We start from the raw sequence: 27,681 nt of genomic DNA on the forward strand, positions 1-27,681 counted from the left end.
GGAAACTGATCTCTCACATGGGAGGGCTGGGGAGGCAAGGCCCAAGGGCACTCAGGTACATGGAGTCAACCCAAGAGAAGGGAAAAATCAACGAGGGATGTTTCGAACTGAGCCCTGAAATAGCCGAGAAGGAAGGGAGCACAGAGGAGCAAGAGGCACCCACAGGCCTTTCAGAGCTGTCTAAACACTGCTTTTCCCAGCCCCTGCTTTTCTTAAGCCAATGTAAAGATTCTTTTCATAAAGGTCTCGACCTAGCTGTAGTGTTTATTTAAGGATAAAATGACCCAACTTCCACTATATTTAGTGCACGAAAATCAGCAGGTGTTTGACTCCAGGAACTGCTTCAGGTTTTGCTATTAGTTTCAAAGTCCCCTCCCTTCTCAGTTTCAATGTTCCAGAACTGCCAGTGAGCAGGTTTTTTGACTTCTGCAAAAGCCTTCACGCATTGCCCCCAACCCCTCTCCAGCCTGCAGGTAAATATCCGATGTTCCAGTATAGGGCTTCTTTTTTAAGAAAAAAAAAGGGGGTGTTGCTTCAATTTCCATTATTTACCACTTGATGCTAACCACAGCGCACTATGGGCACCCAATTTTAATGTAAACAGTTGGCTTAATTTGTTTTTAACTAATCAATTTAATCAGTTGCTTTGGCCTCCATTTTATACTCTATTTGCCAACCACAGTCTTGGGATGTGTGCTCACCCTTTTTAAAGGTTCCTGCCGGAAGATGGGATATTTGCTCTCCTGTGTGTCTTCCATGTGCCACCCTGTAAAATACAGGATGAAGGAAAAAGAGCATATGGTAGAGTGGCTAAAAGCTTGAGCCCCGGAGTAAGACACCCCACTGCCGGCTCCTGGCTCTGACGCTCACTAGCTGTGTGACGTTTTGGTTTCCTCATCTGTAAACTTAATAGTTCTGTCTCAGAGTTGCTGGGAGATTAAATGCTAATGCTTAGCCCAGGACGTGGCCCTGGGCGAGTATTCACAAACATGTATAAAGAGCAAGCAGTGGGTGCCCCACCTGATCCACAAAGGGAGGGTTGTCTGGGAAAAGCTGCTGACCTGTCTGAGGGATGCCTTTCCTGTGTAGGTGGGTGTAGATGGAAAGGGATCTATTACCAGGCAACTCAACCCCTTTCAGGCCCTTGGCTGACATAATGGTGATTTCTGGTTTACAGAGCGCCTTCAGGGTTGTGGGAGTGGAAAGCGCAGGGCCTTGCAGGCAGGAGGCCTTCGTGCACAACCTACAAGTTGATGACCTTGGGTAACTCGGAAGTGCTTGGAGCCTCCGACTCCTGGTCTGTACAAGTGGAACACCCCCACCTACCTCCCAGGTTTGGGAGGTCCACAAGCACATAGATGTTCAGCGTGGACTTGGTAAACCCTAAAGCCTTCACCAAATGCGAGGAATTGTCACTCTGTTTTTCTCTTGGCTTTAGTGTCCACAAACCCCTTGAGTATGGCTCCCGCACTTGCCATACTGTAGGAATGGAGTCAAATTGCTGATGAGAACAGTCTGGCCAAAACTGCTGCTGCTCTGCCTGCCTGCCTGCCTGTCTGTCTCTCATACACACACACACAGAGCACAGCCTTGGGCCCCTCCTTCCTGGATTAGCATCTGAAAGATGACAGGTGACCCTTGCTTCTCTTGCCTTCCCCTTTGGCCCATTAATTTTTTTTTTAATTCAGTTTTATTGAGATATATTCACATACCATACAGTCATCCATGGTGTACAATCAACTATTCACAGTACCATCTTATAGTTGGGCATTCATCACCCCAATCTATTTTTTGAACATTTTCCATACACCAGGAAGAATCAGAATCAGAATAAAAAATAAAAGTAACAAAGAATACCCAAGTCATCCCCCCATCACACCCTATTTTTCATTTAGTTTTTGTCCCCATTTTTCTACTCATCCATCCATACACTGGATAAAGGGGGTGTGATCCATAGGGTTTTCACGATCACACTTTCACCCCTTGTAAGCTACATTGTTATACAATCATCTTCAAGAGTCAAGGCTACTGGGTTGGAGTTTGGTAGATTCAGGTATTTACTTCTAGCTATTCCAATATATTAAAACCTAAAAAGGATGATCTATGTAGTGCATAAGAATGTCCACCAGAGTGACCTCTCGACTCCGTTTGAAATCTCTGAGCCACTGATGCTTCATTTTATTTCATTCTGCATCCCCCCTTTGGTCAAGATGTTCTCAATCCCACGATGCCGGGTCCAGATTCATCCCTGGGAGTCATATCCTGTGTTGCCAGGGAGATTTACACTTAGGGGGGATGGGCCCATTAATTTTAAGAAACTTCCTATGGTAAGGCGGCTTGGCTCTGATGAGAGAGCCCTGGAGTTCAGAGACCTGTGAGACAGTCACAGCCAGAACCGGTAGGCTGATCCCTCTGGTGTAAGAACAAGCCTCATGATGTGGCCCAGCTCATCGCTGAACACTGGGATTTTGGGCAGCACACACAGAAACTGCTTGAGAGAGGTCTGCCAGTCAAGAGGCCGAGGGCTGTGTGACTCATCTGCTGCACATTATTCAGGATAGCATCCATCCGCAGAGAGGGAACATGCCCTGTGGTACAGGAGAAAGCACGGAACCAAGGGACAAGAAACTAGCTCTGATCTGAGCCCAGATCCCAGCCCTGCTGCTGCCACCTGGGGCAGGGAAGTCACTCGACCTCTCCAGTTCCCTCTCAGTTTAAACGTGAAGGAGGGCCAGACACACCACAGGGTGCCAGCGCAGCCTGGGCTCCACCTGTGACTCGCCTTTCCACTGCACCTGCCATAGGTGCGGAGGATGAAGTAGCACACGGAGTAGTAGATGGCAGTAGAATGGAGCCATCACTCTGAAGCTTTGGCCTCTGTTTCTCCCAGAGGTTTATGTAGTAAACCCCATCAGGTCCTGTGACCACTCTCAGCATCTTTCAGCAGGTATCAATGCCAAATTACAATCAAGTATGTGCCTATCCTACAACTTGGACAGTGAAGCAGAAAGAAGTTTACCTTCCCCACTAGTTGAAAAGTGTACTTCTGGAAACCTAAAGATACCCGGTGGCAACAGGAACATCCTTTCAGTGCTGGGGAATTAACACGAGGAGGTCACACAATTGGACATTCTACTGGAATACCATGAGGGTATAGTGGTTGGAACTGTGTAGGTGCAGAGTTAGGAAGAATACAACAGTGTGAAGATTGCAGCCTTGATTAAGTATCAACCTTGTTCAGAGGTTGAGAGCCCGTGATCAATAGCAGTAGTGTCCAGGACATGACCGCTCATTCCAGGGAACTGAGCACCCCCACCTCCCACACAAAGTTGTTCTGCATGTAAATATTGGTCTGGACAATGCCTGGAACTAAAACGTTTTCCGGCACCAGAGTGAGGCATTACAACACATCCACATAAATATCCAGGATTCAGCCTCCTGGTTGCTAGTGGACCAAGTCCAAGTCCTCCAGGGACAAAAACACCAAGTTCATCAGTTGAAACACCAAATCCATGCCAGTACGTGGGAGGCAGGCAAAGGAAGGGAAAACATGCAAGTGCTCACAATCTAGCAGAAAAAGGCAGGTGAAAAACTGGTATAACCCTGTAAGTTTCCTAAAAGACACAGCAGGAAGTGGGGAGGTGGCAGGAACCTCGGAAGTCACAGAAGGTGAGAGAAGGGATGACATTTTAGCTGTTCTTAGAAGCTCACTTGGATATATGGAAGGAACCATGTGCTCTGGAAAGGGACATACGCCAGCTTGGCAGAAGTCGATAAAAGGCTGGAAAGGTAGACACGGGCTAGCTGTGAAGGACCCAAACATCACACTGTTGAGTCTGACATCTGGCCCTGCACAATGGAGTCTGAAGCAAGTTTTAATGTATGGGTGGCACAGGCATATCTGTTTTAGAAAGAGCCCCTGGATGAATCAAGAAAGATGGAGGAGAGACAAGTGTTGGGGATCATGAAATAGCTAGGGCAAGAGCTGTAGACTATATATGATGAAGGCAGAGTCAAGGTACAGTTCACAAGGTACGTGTGGTGCAAATGAGGAAGATGCTCATGGGGCTGGCTCACAGGCTGGCAAGATAAGGCTGTAAAATTGCCCTTCGATTGGTCCCAATTCTTGTGATCATGGAGGGAGAAGAGAAGTCACTCCTACTGTCATGAGCAGTTCTAGATCCAAAGTCCAGCTAATGTGAGTAGGGGGCTAAAACGGAGGGTAGTCAACTGTAAGGCTAAAGAGGCCATTGGCATGGATGTTGACAGGGCAGGGAAGAAGGCAGGGTTGAAGATGCAACGTGGATGGTGTGAACTGGTGGTCAGGGCTTCAAAGGGGAAAAGTTTAAAAGATCAATCTGGAAGGACTCACACCTACTGGATTCCAGAGATTGAACTCCAGAGACTGCTCAGACCAAAAGCTTAAAGGAGCAGCCACAGCCAAGCTGAAATCAAGTAAGTGAAGGATTTTACACAAAGACAGTTACAGAGGGAAGGGGAGGTATCGCAGGAGTTAAGAAAACTCAGTACAGCAGTGTGGCTTCGGAAGAGGCAAGGCTGAGCCAGCATGAAGGCAGAAAGATGATGGCTTAGGATGGCTTGTGGGTTGAGTGGCGACAGTGTACCTGTGGGATTTCTCTTAACAGAAAAAAAAAAAAAAAGCAGTTGATGGGAGAATACAGAAGTCAGTAAGCCGGAGATAGCGAGGGGGTATTGTGAACTGGATCAAAAGAACCAGGTAGTTGGTCATCACACAAGGTCCAGGTTCTCTTTATACCCTTCAAACATCTATCAACTACTTAAAATATTTCCTGTTCGTGTCTACAGTTCTTTAAAAATGTGAAGAAACTATGGCAGTCATCATATATAGCAAGGCTGAGGTTAATCTGGTTCCCTTATTGAAATGGGTTTGGGGCCCAGGCCTACTTCCAGAAAGTCTGGCCTTTAGCACTGAATCACACAAGGGACCAGTAAAGTCAGAGCTCAAGCAGAGCCTACAGCTCCTCCTGCAAGTATCAGCCAATAGGTTTGGTCAATTAACAGCTCAGTTTAGTCGGGCACCTTGGAAATACTGAGAGGATTAGGGCCCCTGATGTAACCACACATTCCTCCTCCCTCCCCAGCCCAGAGAAAGCCCAGAGTAATATCCAATGTTGATATTGTTCACAACTGCCCACCACTGTTCAACATGTTTCCAAAAACCTAAAACAAGTTCACCACGGGAGAGAAACAAGAACTGAGCACTGGACGATTTTTTTTTTTTTAATGTGTCTTTATTTCTCAAACTCAAAGCTTTATTTCATCAAGTTCTAACACATTTGCATTGACAAGTGATTTCATCTGCATCAAGTAGGAAGGTTAGCGCCATCACCAAAGAGGAAACCCACACATCCTAGGCACTGCTAAGACATTAGTATTTCAAAGGCTATGCAAATACAGAATAACAAAAACCTTCCAATTTAGTCTGAGTATTTTACTTTTGGTCTATAATAATTTGGAAACCAAGTTGCTTTAGGAAAATTAAGCCAAGAGTTTTTATCCATCAAAAAAAAAAAAAAAAAAAAAAAAGGATGGATTGAGTTGAAAACAAAAAACCAACCAAAAGCCCACAGATCCATATTAGTTAACAACTTCCTCTTTAGTGGATGGTCTTTTCACCTTCCTACCCACACACACACGAGAATTTGCACCAACTCTCACTAGCCCAGGCAAAACTCCAAGCATTTTCTTTAGCTTACACTTAAACTTATTTTTTTTAAAAGTGATAGGTAAACAAGATTTAGGCACTTGAACTCACAAGAAGACTTTTCTTTCCTGATCCTCACCTTGGAAGTCTCCACAAATAATCCTGAAAAATTGTCAGATTTTTTTTTTCCCTCAAAAACACCTTCCTCCCCTATACACCTCCCTTGGTCCTCTGAGTAACTGGTTGAATTGGAATAGGTTCCAAAGTCAGCTATGACATTCTGGTGTCTGCCAGATTAAGGACATGAATCTAACCTTGGAAACTTGACATTCTTTCAATTTACTGAGTCCACCCAAAAGGACCTAGTCAGAAAACCCAGGAAGAAACAGCCCAAGTGAGCATCAGGGCTTCTTCTCAAGACTGGATAGTTATAATTCACTCTCTGGAAGAGGATGTTTGAGCTAAGAATCTATCTACATCCAAAACAAGGCTCCAGTACCTGGAAGCTAACTAGAAACAACTTTATTCCTAAAGGTAGGAAGTTGCTTTTGAGTGGCTCCATTTCCCAAAGTTAACAAAACAGTACTAGTTAAAATCTTAACCCACCATAAAGGTAAGGGGTTAGTGCTAGAGGGGAGGCTGAAGGGCAAGCAGATTAATAATGCATCACCACAAAACACAGGTTCACACACAGTTGGCTGGGACTCAAATCCCCAGAAAAAAGAAACAAACTGGGGGGAAAATACCCCCTCCCCAACACACACACCCCACATACACACACTTGAATACCAAGCCATGTCTGGACTCCGCATCGTCTTTCCTACCCAGCTACCAGTTCCTCCCAGGTATGGGCCATGTCACATCCCACAAGCAGTTAGCAGGAATGTGACGGTGTTAGCGATACAGCGTTTAGCTACAAGAGCCGAAGTTACTGAGTGAGGAATAGTGTGTTACTGCCAAGGTGGGATTTAAGGGTAAGGCTGATGCTCAAGGCCAGGAATTTAGTGTGCATTTTCTGCCAACACCAGGGGGGAAAGGTACTGTTTTAATCCCGCTGCTCCTCAACCGGATTCCAAGAAGCAGGCTGGGATAACAAGCCACATACTTGTAAAAAGCATCAGAAAACTATTCCGAGTTCTGAAGCAAATGAGAGACTGCTTAAATTTTGATTAAAACTTGCACTTGAACTTTAGTGCCCTCTGCTACTGCCAAGTTTCATGTTACTCAACACACAAAAAGGAGGAACCACTGGACTCAGTACAAGTTCAGAGTACCCTGGTGCTCATGGGAGCAGCATGAAAGGCAGGTTTCAGCTAGAATTTCCAGACACCTGAAATTCAAGGTTACCCATCTATTCTGAGGCTGGCAAAAGGCTCGCAGAGCAGGTGGAGACACCACGAGACCAGGGGTTATGTTTTAAAGTGCAGCTCTGGTCAGTGCAATGGTAGGCTTTTTACCTGGATGGTTCTAGAACACCTGTCTGCTCTCAACTACAGAAAGAGCTGACCCGACTAAAAGTTCAGGTGAAAGGCTCTTCCAAGAGGGCAAGTCTCACTACGGTAAGATGGCCATCTTGCAATTGAGGGGCTGGGAACTTCTAGCAAATTCTGTGCCTCCCATCATCCTTGTTAAAGGAGCACTATTACCAGATAGGACAAAAAACACACAGATAAGCAGAAAAAACTTCAAGGACAAACTGGAAATTTAATGACTTGATGCAGTTCTGATTCTATCTTCATCCAGGGCCTCATTACCCCAATCCCCAAGCCTTCTAAGTCGGAGCAATCCCGATTTCTGTTAGAAGCTAGCAAGTGCTTATGTTGACGGCTTCATCACATTTCAAAGTTTTGGTTAAACAAATCTGCCAAGATCTGTCATGTTTGTGCAAACGTGTTGCCATCTGACCACAATGGCAGCTTTTTAAGGTCATGGATGACCAGGTAGTTTTTAAAGTTGAGATTCACTCTTCATTGGGATTCACTCTTCATTGTCCCCCTTTGAACTCTGAAGCACCCTGGGGTTCCTTCCATATAGAACCAGCCTTAACGCAAAGCCGGTGAATTCAAATGTAACTTAGGCTCACGGGGAAACAGGAGCTGGTTATACTAAGAAGTGGCTTCTAGTCATCTAAATAGCACAACATGGATACCAGCTAAGTCTTGGATTTTGGTTATTTCTGATCTGCTTTGGTTTAAGAGGACCGAGACATCACACTCCAGAGAAAACCTGAAAATAAATCTGTAGAAAAAAGAAAAACCACTAATTTCTGCATTAAGATAACTCCATCGCTTAAAGCAATCAGGCCAGGCTTGGGACAAAAATCAGGAACAAGGATTTGATTAAATTACTTTAGAAACCAAGCTGGCAATAATAAGTGCCTTTGCCCTTGATACTTTAAAAGTGATGCTTTCTAAGAGATCCCACAAAAAGTTTCAGCACGCAAAATTCCTTATCTAAGTCTACTGGAAAAAGCAAGAGTAGCCTAAAACTCTCCCACTTACTAAGCTGGCTTTAGACTAGAGATTAACACTGTTTTCCTTCTAAAGTGCAGAATATAAACAAGTATGGTCAAATCTACCAGAACAAGGAAGAACATTCTTCATTCTTCCCTGGATACACCAGAATTAATCATTTCAAAGTGCCTCGGTTGCTGCAATGCACCACAAGGCCAGACAATGCTACACTTCTACTTCACACACAGCTCAGAGACAGCAGGTTAAACACTAGAGCAATTTTAAGCCAAAGAACTCTGCCCACAGAAGCAGATCATTCCACAGGTCACTCAGTTCTAGTGAAATTCCTGAAATCCTAGGAAAGGAAATCACACTTTTTTTGTTTTTGTTTTTGTTTTTGGTGGTTTTTTTTTTTTTTTTTTTTTTTTTTTTGGATGGGGGAGCCTAAGTACTCCAGAAAAATATTTGGAATGTGACTAATGGGTTTCCAATTAAAACACAGGAAGACCCTCATGTCAATTACTATATAGACTCTAGAACTCAGCACATCCTTAGTCTTAGGAGGAGCAAAACAAAAGTCAGCCATGAAAAGAGCTGATGAAGGAAAAAAAAAAAGTCAGTAAGAATTCCTTACTCCAAAGAAAAAAAAAATTGAACATTCACGTTTCCTATTTACAATCACCCCCCACCACCAGAATTCTACTTTAACATTATGTTCCACATTTTATTTTGGTTTCAAGTTACATTTCAGGAAACTAAGGTCATTTTGTTTTTTTCTCAGCAATACCTCACAATTCCTCATGATAGCATAGCATCTATACCATAAACAACTATTAACCCAATCTCAATTCTCCAGCTATTGGCTTTGGTTTATTGTTGAAGAAAACCCCCAGCTCTGCTGATGGGATAAACATAAGCAATTGAGTCCCTTGAGCAAAAATGAAGTCACAAGAGCACCCTCATGTTTACCATTTTCTCTGCCTGACTAAAATTAATACAAGAAAATAGACTATCAGCACAATTTTCATGTAACTGCCAAAATCCCAAGTGTGGGCCAACAGTCAACTCTAGGCTCAAGTGAGAAGACATTTAGCTTAATACTTCTCATATACTGCCCAAACTTTCCCCCAGTATCAATTATTGCACAGAGCTCAAATCCCCACATGCTAAGGTTTGGGACATGACCCGGTAGTGTCTATTTTGGAAAGATGTGGATAAGTCATACTTCCTATAGCATGTTCCAAAGTGGCACTGGAATATGGGTCCCTTTAGAGTTGGCTCATGATATACTGGAGACCCATTCCAATGGGTACACAAAGAAAAAAAAAAAGCAGAATCAGAGCTGAGTTCCCCTTTAAAAGCCAAACACCTGCATCTACAAGGAGGCTCCCCTATCTGAGAGCCCTTGCCCTGTTAGGGTTCCCACTGTGGAAACCCTCGGGTCTCGAGGTTAGTTACAGGGCAGCCAGGTAGGGTAAGGCTGGCTGTAGGTGACTGGAGGATGGGCAACGTAGTAGTTGTTGAAGTTGCCATCACTGACATAAGGAGCTGGCTGGTAGTAACAGGTGACGTTGGTGGCACTGGGGATGATGTTCTGTTCTGCTAGCACGCGCAAGGCCAGCAGGGAGATGAGGTTCAGGGTCTGCCTCCGCTCGTGCCCCATGAGGCACACGGTGCTCTCATTCACCACCCTGCGAAGGATCATGAGGTAGTCGTACTTGCTTCTCTCTTCTTCGGCAAAGTGGTTCTGAAGGTAGGTCTCCAACTTCCTTTGCTGTTCAAGGATGTCCGGGAAGTCGATGAAAAACCTGGAGCACATGTAACGCTCTAGGGTTTTGATTTCTTCCTGGTCGGTGGGCCTGAAGTCCCGCACAAGGAGGTTGCTGTACTTGAGAAGACCCCCGCCCCGAATTTCTTCAGGATTCTTGGTGGCGATCAGTCTGTTCTGCAGGTGGTCAAAGGCTTCCTCAAAGTCCCCGTACACGCTCTCCCCAATCACTGTGGGGTGAAAGTGCTCAGAGATGGGATTACTGGAGCAGTCATAGAAAAAAAGCAAAGAATCCAGGATGATTTGGAACGAGTCCACGCTAAACTCAAACTGACGCCGGATTGAGTCGACAAATTTCAACTCCACGTTCCTCCCATTCTTGTTGGAGAGGGAAATGAGGCTCCAGCGGTCAGTGTCTGTGCAGACCTTCACCAGCTTCTGGACATATGCCTCCTTAAGAGTGACTGGACTGATTTTCAGCTTGTTCACCCCCTCAGGCAGGAAGTTCAGAAGGGAACACAGAACCACATCTCTGACCAGTTGAAACTCTGCCTCGGTTGGAAGAGCCACGTGAAAGATGAGGTCCAGGTCTTTGCAGCCCAAGCCGTTGTCTTTGACCAAGACGTGGCCTGCTGCAGAGCCGTTCAGCCGGGCGTCCTGCACTTTGATGCCTGCCTCCTCCAGCCGGCTGCGGACGGTCTGAACAATGTCCTTCAAAGTTATCTCCAAGGTTGGAAAGTTGCCTCGTCCGTGGATTGGCACAATCTCGGTCAGGACCTCATGCAGCCGGCTAACCTGATCCCAGTTCAGCACGCTGAAGGACACACAGTCCCTGGTACTGCTGCTCTCGTCTGCCATCTTGGGGGATGTTCTCGCCAGGGAAACTGAAAATGAAGGGGGGGAGAAGTAGAGTTAGGATTCACTTCTACATGACAAGGCAGTTCATGTGACTGCAAGAAGATGTTGGCTTATCTCTGAACATTGCTGTGAGGATTAAACAAGTCAGACACCTAAAGAATAGTGCCTGCACAGAGTAAGGACAAAATACCTAGAAACTTTTACTCCATGTGAATCTTCATGACTTCATGGCTTTGTTTTGTGCAGGTTTTTTTGTGTTTTGTTTTGTTTTGTTTTGCTTGTTTGATTTGCGTGGCAGTGGTGAGGTAGAGCATGCTGGTTTGTGGGAAGAAAATCAGACAAGCTTATTAAACCAAGTAATTTAAACACAATAGCTGATAAAGGGCTATATCTTGCTGATTTCCCATTTTCTACAGACATTACTTCTGCTTTTGGTTTCCTAACCACATCTTGAACTGGCTGATACCTAAGCTACAACATCCACATATAGTACACAACCCACACAAAAAAGACTGCCTTCATTCCGCGAACAGATGATTTCTCAGGTCTCGGCTACAATCACACCAAGAAATGGGAGTCAGACCTCCCACTCCTACTAGAAAAAAGCACACTTATGTCCTTTCAGAAAGAATCTCATGTCCCTTTTCACTTACATGAACAGTCTGCCCTATAACGGACATTGCCATTATCCTGGGCAGAACCCTTCTTGGATTCTTCTTTTGTTTGTATGACAAAAGTCCTAGGTGACAAAAGGTTCAATTGGCTATGTCATGGAACCATTCTTGGTAGCAAGCATGTTCTACATAGGAAGTGGGAAACTTCCTCAGGGCAGTGTGATCTTTCATCTGTCCTTGGAAAACTAGGACCCTGAAAAGCTGCCTAAGGAGAATAAAGTTAGGACTGAGTACTAGGAGAAAAATACCACTTCTCACACTTTACCTGCTAGAATCACAAAGTTTCCAAAGTCATTTTCAACTGAGTTATATTTTTCAAAGAATGAAACACAACGATCCTTAGAAATCCTAATATATAAAAACAAATACCAGTATATTAAAAAGTCAAGGTGCTTGTTGGATCCACATCAGTTGAATATTAGCTAGATGGACGTAAAAAAGCTGAAACAAAAAGGTCAAGGTGCTGATGTTAAGACTTCACTGTGAGCAGGTGGGTTTCCCACACCTGATGTGCTAGACACATGAAAAATCTGTCCCAATGACTTCTACAGTTTCATTGTTTAGAAGCTATTTCTTTTGGATGCACATCCGGCATGCATTCTCCTGGGTTTCCAAACTTGGATTTCTGGTTTTGTGTTGGAGCTAGGCATTCCTGCTTTATCCACAGCTCTCAGATCAATGGGATAGTTGTTACTCCATGTCAGGGCACTGCTGGGCACAGAGACGAGCTTTTCAGGAGCTCACCATCAAGAAGGGGGGTAGAAAACACAGGATACAAGGACACAAGACAGTGTATGGTGCATCCAGACTGAGTGGTAGAAAGAACATGTAATATAAAGGCAGAAGAAAGTGGTGCTGCCTGATTGGGGTGAATAGGAAGGACATGGAAGAGTTCACTTATGAGAAGAGGACATAAGCCAACAGAAAGACAACATGAGCTCTCTGCTGGGGCTGAGGGAAAGAAGCCTCAGGTGGCTAAGACGGGACCAGTTGTCCAGTCATCCATTCAGGCTGCCATGCAACTCTCCTCAAGCCAAATCATGGGGCCCTGCAGTATGTAGGTTTCAGGATTGTGAATCTGCTTGGCTAGCCACAGGAGGGTTGATCATGTATCAAAGCCGGCTCCAGGAAGACCAAATATATGGACGAGTGTTCCTCTGCCTGCTACAAAGAATACTTATCAAGGGGAAGAAGAAAGTTTTCTTTCAAATTTCTTTGTACAGTGCTAAAATGTGCTAAAAAGCCCTAGGCTATCAGATCATTACACCAAAGCACACCTAAGTTAAAAATAACAGGAAAATGTGTGATGAAATACTTAATGCTTATTGTAGCTGGCATTTGGTTTCAAGTCAGATTTGGGACAGTAGAGTTCTCTTTTCACTGGGCTTAATACTTTGTAGCTACTTTGTAGCCCCTTTTATGGTCAGCAGACAGTACCACTATACCTATTTAAAGGGCTCTGTACAATTAAATGCAAATATTACCAAAATAATTGTATGGTTCTAGTTTTGTTTTGAGAATCTGCTAGGCTACTTTTGATTTAGTGACAGATTTTTGCCAGATATGTGGAGCTACTTAAAGAAAAACAATTTGCTTTACTCTGTACATCACCTTTAGCTGCACATCCATGACTATGTTTATGATACAGGTATGAGAAATTATACAGCCATGGAGAAGCCAGGATTCAATCAGTGTTTGGGATAGAAGTAACAATTTTGAGAAAACTTTCAGAAAGAACCTCAACAATGTTGCAGAAGAGAAAAAAACTGTAGGGATTCCTTTCAACTCTTTTTGCTTTTGGGTTTTAGGAACTGATTAAAGAAAAAAAAAAGGAGTCATCCGGGTTCGAGTCAAAACTATCACCACTGCTAGAACAGTGATTCTTAACATTAGAGTAGTGGTATCTAACCCATTGAGAATCTGATGATAGCTATGACCCCTTCCCTTTCCATAAGAATTTACATATATTTTCAAATCTGGGAACCTGTGGTAGGTTCAAAGTCAGAATCTGTTTTAGACTAGGAATTCTTATCGTTCCTATAGGGAGAGGGCAGGCATTGACAGGAAAGTAATGAAATATAGGAATGAGGTATTCTAGTCCATAAGAGAAATTATGAAACCACAATAATTGAAACAGGGTAAAGTTGGCACAAAAAGATAATTGATGGAACAGAATGAAAAATCTAGAAATAAAACCAAATATGTAAGGGAATTTAGTATATAATAAAGGAGGCATTTCAAAATACTGAAGGGAAAAAAACAGACAACTGATAGTCATTTAGGGAAAAAAATCAAAATGGCTTCCTATCTCAGGCCAAACTAAGATCTAGAAAGAGGGATCAAAGACTTAAGTATAAAAAGATGAAACCAAGAAAGCACAAGAAAATAAAATGGAATTTATATATATACACAGAGTATGGCAATCCTTTCTAAATTACATAAAACCTAGAAGTCACAAAAAATTGACACATTTGACTATATGAAAATAAAAATATCTATACAAAGATAAGTCAGAAGACAAAACTAGGAGAATATTTGTAACATTAGGCAAAGGATACATTTTCTTACTGAATAAAGAGCTCCTACAAATCAGAGAATGGGCAAAGGACAAAAACAACGGCTCAAACGCAAAACATAATCAACCTCACTTGAGAGACGGGTAAATTAAAACCTCAGTGTATCATTGTCACCTAACAGACAGGCGAAGACCAAGAAGTCGGATGGGCATCACTGCTGGCAGAAATGTAGGAGCCAGACATTCCTGGTACACTGCCAGTAGGCTCTCTAAGGAAAACAACTCTTGGTCTTAAGTAGACATACCCTTTGACGTACTGATTCTACTAGGAAGTTCACTTTGTATTTTATCCTGTGTAAGTACTTGCAAGTATGCACAAGGATATTCACTGGAGAATTATTTATTAAACTAGAAGTATTCCTCAATAGAAGATGGTTAAATGAATTGATATATCCCTATAAGAGAATACTATACAGTTGTTCGAAAGAATGGTGGCAACTCTATATGACTGTGGGATGTTCTTCAAGACTCATTAATAGAAAAGCAAGTATAAAACTGTGTGTGTAAAAGCACAAGTCTGTGTTTATACAAGCATATAAAATCTCTGGGATGAGACACAGGAAATAGTTCTGCTCACACAGAATTCCACCTCTAGGTTAGGGGACACAGGTGGAAGAAAGCTATTTTGTACAGTTTGAATTTGGAATCTATACATGTATTAACTGAATAAAATGAAAATCTTTTGATCCATGTTCTAAAATCTTTCCCTTATGAGCTTTCTACTCAACTGCTACCTCATTTAATTCCTTCAGTGTCTTTTGCTTCCTCCCCATATCCATGTGCCAAGAGTCACATACACTTGGAAGCTTCCCCTCCAAGTCTTAAAGTGTTGACATCTATATGGTTGGATAGGAGAGGGGGGAGTTTTCCCTCTAGAATGGTTTTTAGTCAAGTCTGTAAGTTTAAAAGAAGATGGCCATTGTTTATCTAAATAAATAAATAAATAAAAATAAAATGAAAACCCTCTCAAAACAATGGATAAGCCTTCTCATCTAGACTCATTCTATGTTACCCAAAAACTATTTCTTGCAGTTTTATGGAATTGCTATTTCTCATTTCAGACATATTATAGTTACCCTCATAATATCATTATATTGACTGTTGCATACAGTTGCAAGAACCTTAATAAACACTATAAACTGAACACTTCTCCTGGAATCCAAGGTGCCTGTGGTTGGCACCTTCCATACCAACTTTTCTTACATATGTATGAATAACAGAGCTAACTTTTGGGGAAAAAAAGTAGTCTACATAAAAGCACAGTGTGGAACATGACATATGCCCAGTGCAGGATGTAGTTTCAAATTCTCCCAATTCACCATGGCTTAGATATAGAGGAGCTCAAGCTACTGAAGGCTCAGGTGTAGACTGGGTTCATGTAAAATGCTTAGCTCATTAGAAGAGCTCCAAATAAGTCATTAGTCTCTATTGGAAAGGAATTCTTCATTTTCCCTTAGCCATCCAAACAATTTCAAATAAAAACAGGACATTTCAAGTTACTAAAACAAATATTGGTATTACTAGAATAAATCTAAGTCAAAGGCCCATAGCACTTAGATAACACACCAGAGCTTAGTATAATAGTTTTAGTTTTCATTTACTTTAAATCAACACTGATATAATCCTCATATAAAAGAATCACGTGAAACACATATTCCCAGCTCATGAAAGGCCCTGGTCAAAGGCAAATTCTAGTTAGCAGAATTAATGAAATAGTGACTAGAAAAAAAAAAAAAAAATCAAAGCTTAGCAAATTCAAACTAAAGTATTTGCTTTCCCTTTTACTGTTGGAGAAGCACATTCATCGTATTTTGCACAGTGGAAATTGGGAAAAATAGGAACCATGATCTCTCACTAATTTGAAAACTCAGGCACCCTGAAACTACTATGTTTGAGATCTGATTGGGGAGGGGAGAAAAAGCTGTTGCTACTCCTGCTTCATAGCTTTTCTAGATCCCTGGATTGCCAATTAATTCCAGAAGTAAGAGTGACAGGAGCTATAAACACGTGAGGGGACTCAAGGTGGGCAAGCAGAAGACGCAGATGATCAAGTTAGAGAAAAGAGTACTGAGAGCATTTATAACAGCTGCTTACAGGTCAAATCAACACTGATGCCTATTCTGTCCCTGGTATTAGACACAGAGACTGTCCACAGAGCTCTTGATAATATGTGGAGATTTACCATGAAGGTAAAGACGGTATATATTTAAGTCTAGGTCTATGACATTTAACATGAAAGCGACTAAGAACGTCTCATGTGCTGAGGCTTCAGCTGAGGGTCTCTCAGCAGCTGCAGCCTCCATCCCATCCACAAGTACCTGGGGCAGCACCACGGTACTCTCTTCCTCTGCTTCTACAAAAGTCAAATACATTTAGCATTCCTTTGAGACAAAATTCCCTTTCACTGCTACCAGATGTTCTGCCTCAAAAGCATAAAACTTTCCAGCTCAGAGTAAGAGAGCGTGTCCACGGGCACTGGACGAGCCTGGTGACAGACCGAGGGGGTGTGTATGCGGAACACAGCACCCGCCATTCCTGGCTCCCGGCTGAGAAGGGCGCCACACACCTGTGGCTGGCAACTTCCACACACACACTTCCCTCCCCCAAGTGCTACAGAGGTGATTTTAAGCAAAAAGAGATCATTTCATTGCACATAAAAGCCTAGAGAATTTAAAAAGAAGTTGAAGTGGATAGCAGTATGCTTTATGATATCCTATCCTGCCTCTTCTCTTAACAAACTGAATGAGTAAGAACCACAACTCCTGGATGTTTTTTATTTTTTTTTCTTTGTCATTTGTAAAATGAAGGTGTAGAGGTGTCTAAAAGCAAGAGAAAAAGTACTTAGTGAGTACTTTGAGCCACTTCACACTGATTCTCATTTAATTCTCACAAGCACTCAGAACAAGCTACTGTTTTTGTTTTTTGTTTTTTTTTTTTAACAGATTAAGAAATATGGTTCAGAAAAGATGAAGTGAATTGACTCCAGGTCCTCAGCTCTGGAGCTAGTGTTTTAAACTCTTGGAACTCAAGACTCCCTCAATCAAGCTGGAGGCAGGGTGGGGGGAGTACAGGGAGGGGTTCATTAGTAAGCACATGCTACAAACCCACATGAGCACTGAGATGATCAGTCTCTGCTGCTGCTAAAATGATCCTCTCTAAAACAAAGAGTGTATTGGTCCTATTAAAACAAGGAGAAGGCAACTTTCTGTTAAGTATATAATTATGGCATCTTATCTTTCCATTGCCCCCATCCCACCATAGACACCAAAGATAGCAAAGCTTGAGTCAACCACACTTTGTCTGCTTTAGTACAGACTGCAATTAAGCAAAGGACATGAGTCTAGTAAGTTTTCATCTTTAAGGACACCAAGATAGCTTAGAGGTGTCCCTCAGAGAGACACCAAGGAAGATTTATGGGCCATGGAGTGGGAAATTCCACTTCCCAATGGGGATAACACAACAGCTGCTTCATAAAGTAGATAAACACCTCACTAGTGCTACTCAACATGCTTTCCTGTGGAGTTAATTTTAATACTTCTTCAGAGGCTCTGGTATCCGACCCTTCCAGGGGCTGAGCAGCCTTCGCCTTGGTCTGGGGACAGGAAAATGTGAATGACTGTTTAGCCTGGTGCCCTAATGTGAGCAACCAAAGTCTATCTGCCAACATCCCAAGTCAGGCAGCTACTTCACAGCTATGAGACTGTACTGTTAGGACTGTATCTGAATCAACCCATTTGACTGTTACAACAACCCTATTGGGAGATACTATTATCCCCCTTTACAGATGAGGAAACTGGGGAACAAAGAGGATATGTAAACTGCCCAAGGACATACTGCTAGTAAATGGCAGAAATGGGATTTAAGAGGCTTTTTAAGAGACAGAAAACTCTGGTGGTGGGAGGAGGGGAAGGACCTTTGAAGAAGAGCTTGGAGCTCAGGCCACTGTAGAGAAGTAGACGGCAGTAAGTGGAATGAAAGGGAAGGAGGGTATGACCATTTTAAAATAAGCACATGGGAAAGAAGTTTAGTTAGATGGATGTACCTGAGTGTGGTAAAGCTAGATGTGCTAAAAGTGCTGAAAGCAAAGCAGGAGCATTTAGAACTAAGACATCTTAAAAAATCCCTCACCAGAATTGAGTGCAATTAAGTAGAGAGAATGTGATAGTTATGCTAGTTTCTTTAAAAGGAATACTGGCTGGGAGATGAAGGCCTAGAATCCTCACTTCTTCACAGGGAGCTCCAAGATGCCTGGCTAGGTTGTAAGCCAGTGGTGATTTTAGAGAAAGCAAGTTCCGAAGGAAGAACCCAGGAGTGGAAGAAGTAAGGACAGTCGGCTTGCTGGACAAGCTTTAAGATTAAAAAAATGGCCCAAGAGGTATATTTTAGGAATGGACTGACAAGGATCAACCTGGGGCAGCTATGGCATGCTGCACTCTCATAAAATAAAGGAATAACCAGCAGGAATGGCTCTGGTGGCTGGCAATTCAGGAGCACTGACCTGCTGATAAAGCAACAGAACAGGACACTCCCTACAGGCAAGGACACAGCTTTCTCAGATCCGAGAAACAGATAACCCACCTGCAACTGCGGAGAGAAGCTAGGCAAATGTGCAAGAAGTAGTCACCACCCGAAGGGCTAGCACAGGAAGGGAGCAGGAACGGAATGGAAAACAGACACAGCCTGGGACAGCCTGACGAATGCTCCGATGCTGAGCCTGAGACTGGATGCCTGTTGCCTTCCCCACCTGCATATAGTTTGAACCTTGAGATTCCTTCACTAACAGAAAAAGAGCCGGGCACTTGAAACCAACCATGGACTTGACATAAAGAGCAGCAGATAGGTGGGCAGAAGAGGTAAAAACCAGGGTCAAACTGGTTTCAGCCTTCTGAAGAGAAATCCTCCCATACTCCTTGAATTCCTTGGATGTTGAAGGCCAGAAGTTATCTAGGACCAGGAGGCTGCCTGAGGAAGCCTTTTGTCTGCTGGCTGCTGAGCCCCTCACCAGGGTCCAGGCCCCAACACAGGCTCAGGGGTGCATTCAGGACACTCCTCCGAGGCCCCCACACACATCAGAGAGTCACAGATAACCGAGGCACACCAGTATGTACAATGACTGTGGAATAAGAGTTAGAGCCGCAGATGACCCAAAGAAACAGAACCAGGTGAAATAGTATCTTATTCTTTTAAAAGGAGGACAACAAAATATACTCTATGTGAAATTTTCCAAAAGTTATTTTTACAGTCAACCACTCAAATACCCACAATGCAGTCTGCCTCAGTTCAAAGAAATAAACTGCCCCATGCCACAGAGCTGAGTCCAGAGAGCACGCTTCTCAGCCAATGACACAACAAACCCTACAGATGGTCTTTTCTCACTCCTGGCTCTATCACACTCAGCTGGAGGTCTCAGTCCACTTTCTCAGGGTTATCGGCATCCTCCCAGCCAGTTAACACCAATGCTTACTGGAGTCAAAAATTTCAGTTAGATTCCCACGGCAACTGGGATGCTGCCTGAGCCTAAAGGAAAACCATCTGGAGGGAAACCAAAGCAGGCCATGGACACCGTGCTGCCCCACTTTGCACACAGCTCTTAGAGCTGAGGAGCCTTCACAAATTCTCACTTCCCACCGACGCCAACATAGTCTTAATTGTTATCAGTGGTGGGGCTCTGTCCACAGACACCCTCCCCAAGAAGCCTCCAACCAGAAGGTTCTTTCCCATCTTTCAAAACAGAATGCTTAAGCAAGTGTGGTGGGAGAGATAACACTGGGAGAATTAATGCTGTGGCTGCAAAACAGCACGAAGCAGAATCAAAACACTGGCCCGGGTATTTCAACAGGGACACCACTGAAGTCCAAGTGCTTAAAGGACACCCTGAAATCATTCCAAATTTAAGTACTGACAAGGTCAGAACAGATTCATCTCTAGATGGAAGGTAAGCATAGAGATCTCAATTTTTCCAAGGTATCAGCATTATTAAGGTTTACATGCACAGCATGAACAGGAGAGAATTCCTGTTGTCCCTCAAACATACTTCCTTCTAAATCAGAGAAGTTACTGGTTGGAACTCATTTCAAGACACCCCCACACAGAAATGATCCTTCTGGTTTTAGAGATTCACTAAACTGAGAACAATAGGGTGATTCCTAGAAGGAGGCTGTTTACAGTAAGGATGATCAAGCTTACAGGCAACCCAGAGGGTTGAAGAGCTCGAGAGCTTCCAGGTTTTATCAAGGGTTTCTTCCACAGGCCACTGTACCATCTAACTTTCCAGCTTCAAGCTTTGAACTGTCATCAGTTTTCCAAAATAAAGACCTCAGTCAGTCAAAAGTCCTGCCAATCACCAGTAGTATTCCCGAGCCTTTTCTGGAAAGGGACAAACAAACCTTAGTTGCTCAAATACAGTACGTATCTTACTTTACATACAAATACTCACCTCCATTCAAATATGTCTAAGCTTGGGCTGGCCTCCAACTCAGGGTAGATTCTAATTATGCAAAGGAAATGCACAGTTCCACCCAGGTTTTAGTTTTGCAGAGATCCTTCCCCATATCTGACCTCCAGGAACGAGTATGATGGCAGCTTAAGTGAATCGTCACCAGGCTCAATGGTCCCCCTGACATTACAGATGTTACAGAAGTAACGGAAATGTGAGTGGGTGAGGTAGGTGGGTGGGGATTAAATGGAAGGAGGAAGACCTGGGGTGGTATCTGTTTCTGTATGAACTATGCCTGAGGTGGTTAGACCATCTTGTGTTTGGTTTTCCTACATCAGTGTGATGACAATGATCAAGTTAGCATTTATTAATTAATGTGTAGCAGTCATTAGGTATTGCATACATACCTTTTATTGAAAGTTATTTCCTCTTGCCTTTTCCTTCAAATTTTCATCATTGACAAGAGAAAACAAAAGTTTGAGTCATGGTCCCCTGTCAACCTCAGAAGATTTTATTTGAAATTCTATTACCTTATGATTATTCTCTAAGAAACTATAAACAAAAGAAAAAGAATGAGCACCAGAGGAGGAATCAAACATCCCATGTTTTAATGCCAGGTCTGACTCATGAAGTGAATGATTATCAGTAAATCAACCACAATGACTGAATTTCCTTTCAATCAATTAAATATCTGAGTGCCTACTATATTCTAAGCACTGTTCTAGGAGCTTGTGATACTTCAGTAAGCAAGAGACAAAGATCCTTGCCCTTGCAGAGCTTTTATCCTAGCTCACACTCCTCTTCCATAACTTAGGAGTGTTGACTCTTGTCTCTCGGTCATGTAAAATCAGAATCTGAACAGGAATATTTTTGCATATGATCTAGACCTGTGCTGCCCAATATGGTGGCCATGAGCCACGGGCTACTGAGACCTGAAATGTGGCTAGTCCAAAATGATTTGTACTCTACGTATAAAAACACGCTGGATTTCAAAGTCTTGATACAAAGAAAAGAATGTAAAATATGCCACTAATATTTTTATATTGATGACATGTTGAAATAATATTTGACATCATGGGTTATATAAAACTTTTAAAATTACATGTGACTACTAGAAACTTAAGATTACACATGTAGCTCACATTATATTCTATTGGACAGCATTGGTCTATAGTCTGCAATCCTTATCACAATGAAGAAACTGAAGGCTGAAGAGGTAAAGGCTCCACCAAGACCAGAACCCATGTCTCCCAATAATTATAGGCACCATAAGAGGCAGAGAGGAGGTAAGTGTAAAGACTGCAAAGGGTCTGAGCACTGGAGAAACCAGCAGTGCTCCTTCCTACGTCAGCAACCTGCGTAAGCACCTGGGCACCTGGCAGGTGCCCAATTAGTATCTGTTTCATCTCCACCTCTGGATCAGGGATCTTCCTACTACAGCCTCTGTACAGTCATCCACATGAAGGGCAGGACTGCTAGAGGCAACACAACATCAGCTCGCCTCGGTGGTCCTAATCCCTTCTCTAGCTATGACAAGCAGAGGGCAGGGATAAGTAAGGTGAGTGCAGGAGAGGGCCAGCCAGGCCAGGGGGAGGCAACACGAAGTGATGGGGGCAGTTCAAGATTCACGGATAATTTTTTTCTCAAGATGTTTTTACAGGAGGTTAACTATGGGGACACATATGGGACTTTTGTGCTCATCCACTCAAAGATAAATTTTTAAAAACTAGAAAATAGGGCTCAAGGCAGAACTGTAAAGAAGTATTGAAGAGGAGAGGTGTGGGATAAGGAAATCCTCAGATGGGATAAGAATAGTCAGAAGCCTCTGGGAAGGGTCCAAAGCTGAATTAAAATAAAGTCTGGTGAGGCAGCAGTAGCATTCATTTGTTCAAATATTTGAGAATGTATTCCGTGACGCAAGGAGGGACAGTAAGGAAGTCTTCTCCAAGGAAGGGTGAGAATAAACAGAAGACCAGAAAGTTTCAGGTCTTGAAAAGGAGCTCAGCTTCGGAGGAATGGGGGGTTCCCCTGAGTTCTTCAGATGGCCTTGGCCAGAGGCAGGGAGACCTGCTGGGCTACTGCTCCAATTAAGCTGCTGTCCACAGGGCCCTAAACCAGGTTAGTGATGACAGTGGGAAACAGAAAAACTAAAAATTAAAAAAACAAAACAAAACAAAACAAAAAAAACAGAATCAGCAGAACCAGCAACTGCCTGAACATGAAGAGAGGGACAGAGAAGGGCTGAGTGAGCCATGCAAGGCCAGTGTTGGAGTGGATGGGGAGGATAGGGAGCTCAGTCTGAGAAGTTTCAGCTGTTGGTCAATTAGCAATCACTGCCCCAAACCTCCATTTAAAAAAGGCCCAGAAACCGCCCTGCATTTTAGGCTGGGAGCTTTTGATGCAAAAAGCCCCAGTGCCTTGGTCCACCAGGAGGATGCCCACTGTTCTTACTCTTGGAGAGCCCTGGCAGTCAAATGCCAACAGAGCATGGTTTCCAGATAATAGAAGCACCTTCTGTGTGTCAGATCCTGCTCCAGGTGCTGGGGATTTGCAGTGAACATAGATCCCTGCCTTCCTGGGGCTTATGGTGCTAGAGGCTGAGATAAATGAGAGAAAAATGAGTGCCTGCAGTACATTATAAAGCAGACCCAGCTCCTCCTCCACTCAGAGCACTTCAACAGGCCTTTTCACATACCATTCCCTTGGCCTCTTCAGCACCTGGCACAAACTACTGCCTAGGAAGCACTTAACTACTTACTGATTCAATCACTGCGCCCCAAGAAATAGACTCACTATGCAGTTTAGTAACCAAGACTCGAAAATGCTGAGACAAACATCTTATATGGAGAGCTGCTTATTTCTTTGTATTAGTTTTTTCCTACTGAACCAAAAAGTTCTGCACACAGTTCAGGAACAGGCTCCAGGAGCCAGCTGGACAAAATCTATTAATTCTAAACAATTCATAAGGCTTTCTTAGAGTTGGGTTATTTCATGATGCTTCCTCTAAACCATTTAAATTCCAAATATAAGCTCCTCACAATGCATGTAGTGAAAGGATTAAAAAGCTCAAGAAGGAACAAGTCCCAGAAACATCACTACACCTCCACCGAAGTAGCCTGAAACATTTGAACATTTTATACACAGAGGCCATCTGCTTCATCACAACACAGCTTATGCCAATTTAATGTACTTCAGTGAGAACACCAAAATGGCAGAAAGCATTTTTTGTACTACTTTGTTTACTTCAATGACAATACAAAAAGGCCACACAACTTCTCTAACTAAAGTTTAATTCTAAATAACACTTCACACTCTGTATTGCTCTACCTCAACGCCCAAAACACACACACAGACACACATGCACACAGCACAGTAACAGATACAGCCGAGTCAGATGTGGGAACAAGAAACCCAAACACCACACAATGTTAACTTCTCATGAAACATGTCTTGGGTTTCCTCTAATTCTCTCTGTAATGCAAAAAGTTTTAACATGCGCATTCACTATTTTAGAGTTCTTCAACTGCCATTCTTCAGTGGCTGACTCCATGCACATAGCAAAGATGAAAGGTGAAGACAAGTTAAACTTACAAGAGCAGTTAAAAAAAATCGTCATTTTCTAATTTTGTGTCAAATGTGTCCAGTTATTGGTACTGTGAGAACAAGGCACTGCAGTCCATTTTTAAGTTATCTTTATTGCTGGCCTGTTCCTTGGACTTTCAGACATACAAGGAATTCTCAGTTCTCTGATGGTTAGCGCAAGATGTGCCTATCTGCCTGGCCTTGAACACTGGGGGACGCAGGCTGAGTGTGTGTATGTTATTGGGAGATAGGGGTGGGCGGGGGAGAGCTTCTGGAACTCAGGATGAGATTTCTGTGAGCTACTTGTACTCACAAAAGGGCTGAAGAAACTAAGTAGGGAGAGCCACTGTGCTCAGCTAAGTCATGCTCATTTTGACAAGTGGGCCAAGGGCCAAAGTCTTTCCTTCAAAGTTACACAAACTTAATCTCTGGATACAAGGTAGGTATTGTGGAAGAAACTCAACACAAAGAGTGTTACTGCTATCTCTAGGTACACACACTAAAATTACTTTTGAAATTAGGGACCTTTTTTTGGTAACAATTTATGGGCCTCATGGCTGGTATTTTTTTATTTTTTAACTTTGATGTTTTGGGGCTCCCCCAGCCACCTGAAATTTTATTCAATACAAAAATCTTTCTTTTTAAAAACTTCTTATTAAGAATATTTGTAAAAACTTATTAAGAATATTCGTATTCTGAAACTACGGTTACACCTTAAGACACAAGGTTTCAGTTCTCTTTAGTAAAATAAATTTGACTGCAGAGATATTTAGCTTTCCATCATCACAAACAAAAATATCAAAGGACAGAACCACTGCCTTTCCATTTCAAAAAAGTCAGCATTCTCTAGCATTCCCCCCTCCCCCCAATACACACACAACCGCAGAGCCCAGTGTCGCTGGTGTCACTGCCTCAGTACCTCTCAGCATTTAAAACCCAGCACGATTCTTGGTAAGCACTCACATCACCCTCACAGCTGCCTGGCTTGCTTCCTTGCCGAGTTACTCATGTTGAAAGGTTAGTGTAGCCAATAATGGACAATCTCATTCCCGCGGGGGGGGGGGGGGGGAACAGCAGGGCCAAGCCAGGAGACAACTTTAGGAGGCTTTAATAATCTTAATTTTATACCCTGGGGGTGATTCAGGCTCCTAACCCACCAACCAAATATCCTGAATACCAAGCTGTCACAATACAAATGATTACACAGCCTTCATTAAAAGCTTACTATAACGGCACTTCAAGCACGTTATGTGCATGTTATGCCTCTACAAAAACAAAAAAAAAAAATTAAAACGGAACACACAAGGAATTGGTCAGAGCCCTGCAGAAGCTTTCCTCCGGAATAAAAGGTGTGTGTTGGGGGAGGGGGAGGATAGGTTTGACATCATCCCTCCCGCGGCGTCCACCTCTGACACTCGGTTCTGCTGAAGATGACTCGACTGGTTGTCAAGGGAAACTTGCCAGGCATTTCTCCTGAAGTCCTCCCTTACTTTGAAGTAGCGCCGTTTCGTTTTCTCGCCTGCCTGCGAGGTACCAACCTCGTCACTGTCCTCCGACTCCCCTCCTACCTCGCTCCCTCCTACCTTCACAATCCGCGCCAAAGGGGTCCCCGGCCTGCGACACCTCCCCGGGCAGCCGCGCCTCTGTCCTACCAGCGGGCACTGCTATCCCAGGCTTGCAGGCTTTACATTCAGAAAGTTTCATCCCTAAAAGGGGAGAAACCAGGTCTCACAGACACCGTATTCCCGAGAAGTTTCCAAGGGACGCGCTGCGCAAAAGTTACTCGCTTTGATCACTTTGCTGTTCACGGTCGAGTCCAAAAAAGTTAGGGACCTCCGTCTCTATCCCAAAACCCAGGCCTTGGCACCGACCTCTAAAAAGCGCACCTCCTCTCCCTGGCCTGACAAAAGTAGCGCTTCTCTGCGAACCCACTGACCGCGGCGTCTCCAACTGCGCCTTCGGAAACCGCCGGATTCGAATTCGCGCTCGGACCGCGGGAGGCGGCGTGCGCGCCCGGGCGCTCAGGGGCAGGCCCGAGAGACCGCGGGCACCGACAGAGAGGCGCGCGGCGCCGTCGGATGCGGCGAAGGAGCCGAAGGTCCCCATCGCGCACTCTTCGGCCAGCGCGCAGCCCTCGGGGCGCGCGGAGCAGGAACTCGCTGAAGTTTGCCAAACCCCAGCCGAAGTCTCTGGAAAGTTGTGGCTCGCAGCGTCTCGCCTGGACGTCGGGAGGCGGGGTGTGTACTGGAGGGTCCCCGTGAGCGGAGGAGGGGAAGGGAGCATAGGTCCGGGCGCCTGCCGGCACCCCTCCTCCCGTCCCCGCGCTCCCACCAGGCTTGGCAAAGACCTGAGAGCCTCTGGGCTGGGGCAGACCCCCGAGGGCAGAGCGCGCGGCTGCCTGAGGCCGCCGCGTCCTCGCACCTTTGGAGGAGGGGGCCGTGGACTCACCTGGGCGGCGGAAGAGGAGACGACAGAGGCAGGTCCTTGGCGTGGGCAGCCCCCAGCAGGAGCAGCGGGGACAATCCAGCCCCCAGGCAGCGGCACCAAGTGAGCCGCCGCGCCGCCGCCCCCTCCGTTCTTATACCGCCCGGCCACGCCCCCTCCCACCGCCCCCGACTCCGCCCCGGCCTCTACGCCTGCCCTCCTGGGAGAGCCAGGGGCGGGGCGGGGCGGGGCGGAGCCAACCCCGACGGGATCCTTCCGCCGGGACGCTGACGGACGAGGGCAGGGCGAGAGGTGCCCTCTGATTGGCTCCTCGGGTGAATGGTTGCCGAGAGACGAGTAAATCTTAAGCGGCGGAAAGGGGCGGTGGTGCAGGAGGGATAGCACTGCGCAGGCGCAATAGAGAAGGGCTGCGCAGACCGCCCCTTAACTTCTTAGTGGGAAGTGGTGTCATTTTAAGTTACCGCTGCCCTCTTTCTGCCGTTCCTGAAGCAAAAACTTTTTCTCCTGAGCGTTTCCACCTTTATTCTGCTCCCTATCAGGCTATTTTTTTTCTGCTTCTCTGGGAATTTTCGCGCTGTTTCTCCCGCCAGGAGTGGGGAGTGAAACCTCACGCCTACCTCCGGCATGTGTATTTGAAGTCGGAAAAGACCTCTAGTTTCTGGGCCCTGGGATCCCTTATCACTTCCCAAGCCAACTGGCTGGAGGTGAAAGGGTGCTTATTGAAGACAGGGCTGGTGCACTTGTTTTTCTGGCCTCAGCTACCACCTGTGTGCCTTTAGTGAGACTAAGGGCCTCGGGGGAATTCATAGTCAATCCTGGCAACTGCAACAGCTTCAGCCCTATTCAGAATGTGTCAGAGGGCTCGGTCCTGTGTGTTATATAACAAGCAGACTGGGTTTGGACATTATCCATTCATTCCATAGCAAGTGGTTAAAAAGAGACCAGGCTCTAAATTAAGACTAATGTGGATTGAGATCTCCATTAACCACTTAACCGGAAGGCCTTGGGCAAGTAACAATCCTCCATAAACCTCCATATCCGCACCTGTAAGACGGGACTAAAAATGGAACGGCTTTGTAGGGTTATACAAGGATTAAGAAAATGCACCAAAAGCTATTAATTAGTGCAGTGCCTGATATAAAGTGTGAGGTAAATGGTTATACACACACACATATATATCAAATAGCCCTTGTTATTTATCAGT

At 44.4% G+C, this 27,681-nt stretch overlaps 1 protein-coding gene across 1 annotated transcript; it reads right to left on the reverse strand.

Annotated features, from left to right (window-relative positions):
• Positions 1 to 5,784: 5,784 nt before the first annotated feature.
• On the reverse strand, positions 5,785 to 26,620 carry TENT5C (terminal nucleotidyltransferase 5C). The gene is made up of 2 exons (XM_037826266.1): positions 26,481 to 26,620; positions 5,785 to 10,791 (listed from the first exon to the last, which is right to left on the reverse strand). The coding sequence occupies exon 2, from the start codon at positions 10,763 to 10,765 to the stop codon at positions 9,590 to 9,592; it is 1,176 nt and encodes a 391-aa protein (XP_037682194.1). The 5' UTR covers positions 10,766 to 10,791; positions 26,481 to 26,620; the 3' UTR covers positions 5,785 to 9,589.
• Positions 26,621 to 27,681: the final 1,061 nt, after the last annotated feature.

Source organism: Choloepus didactylus, chromosome 2 (assembly GCF_015220235.1).
Source record: "Choloepus didactylus isolate mChoDid1 chromosome 2, mChoDid1.pri, whole genome shotgun sequence".
NCBI classification, from domain to species: Eukaryota; Metazoa; Chordata; class Mammalia; order Pilosa; family Megalonychidae; genus Choloepus; species Choloepus didactylus.

What these genes read in the sequence shown, in the direction of transcription:
- TENT5C (XM_037826266.1), bottom strand. Translation starts at nt 10,765, where the DNA reads ATGGCAGACGAGAGCAGCAGTACCAGGGACTGTGTGTCCTTCAGCGTG.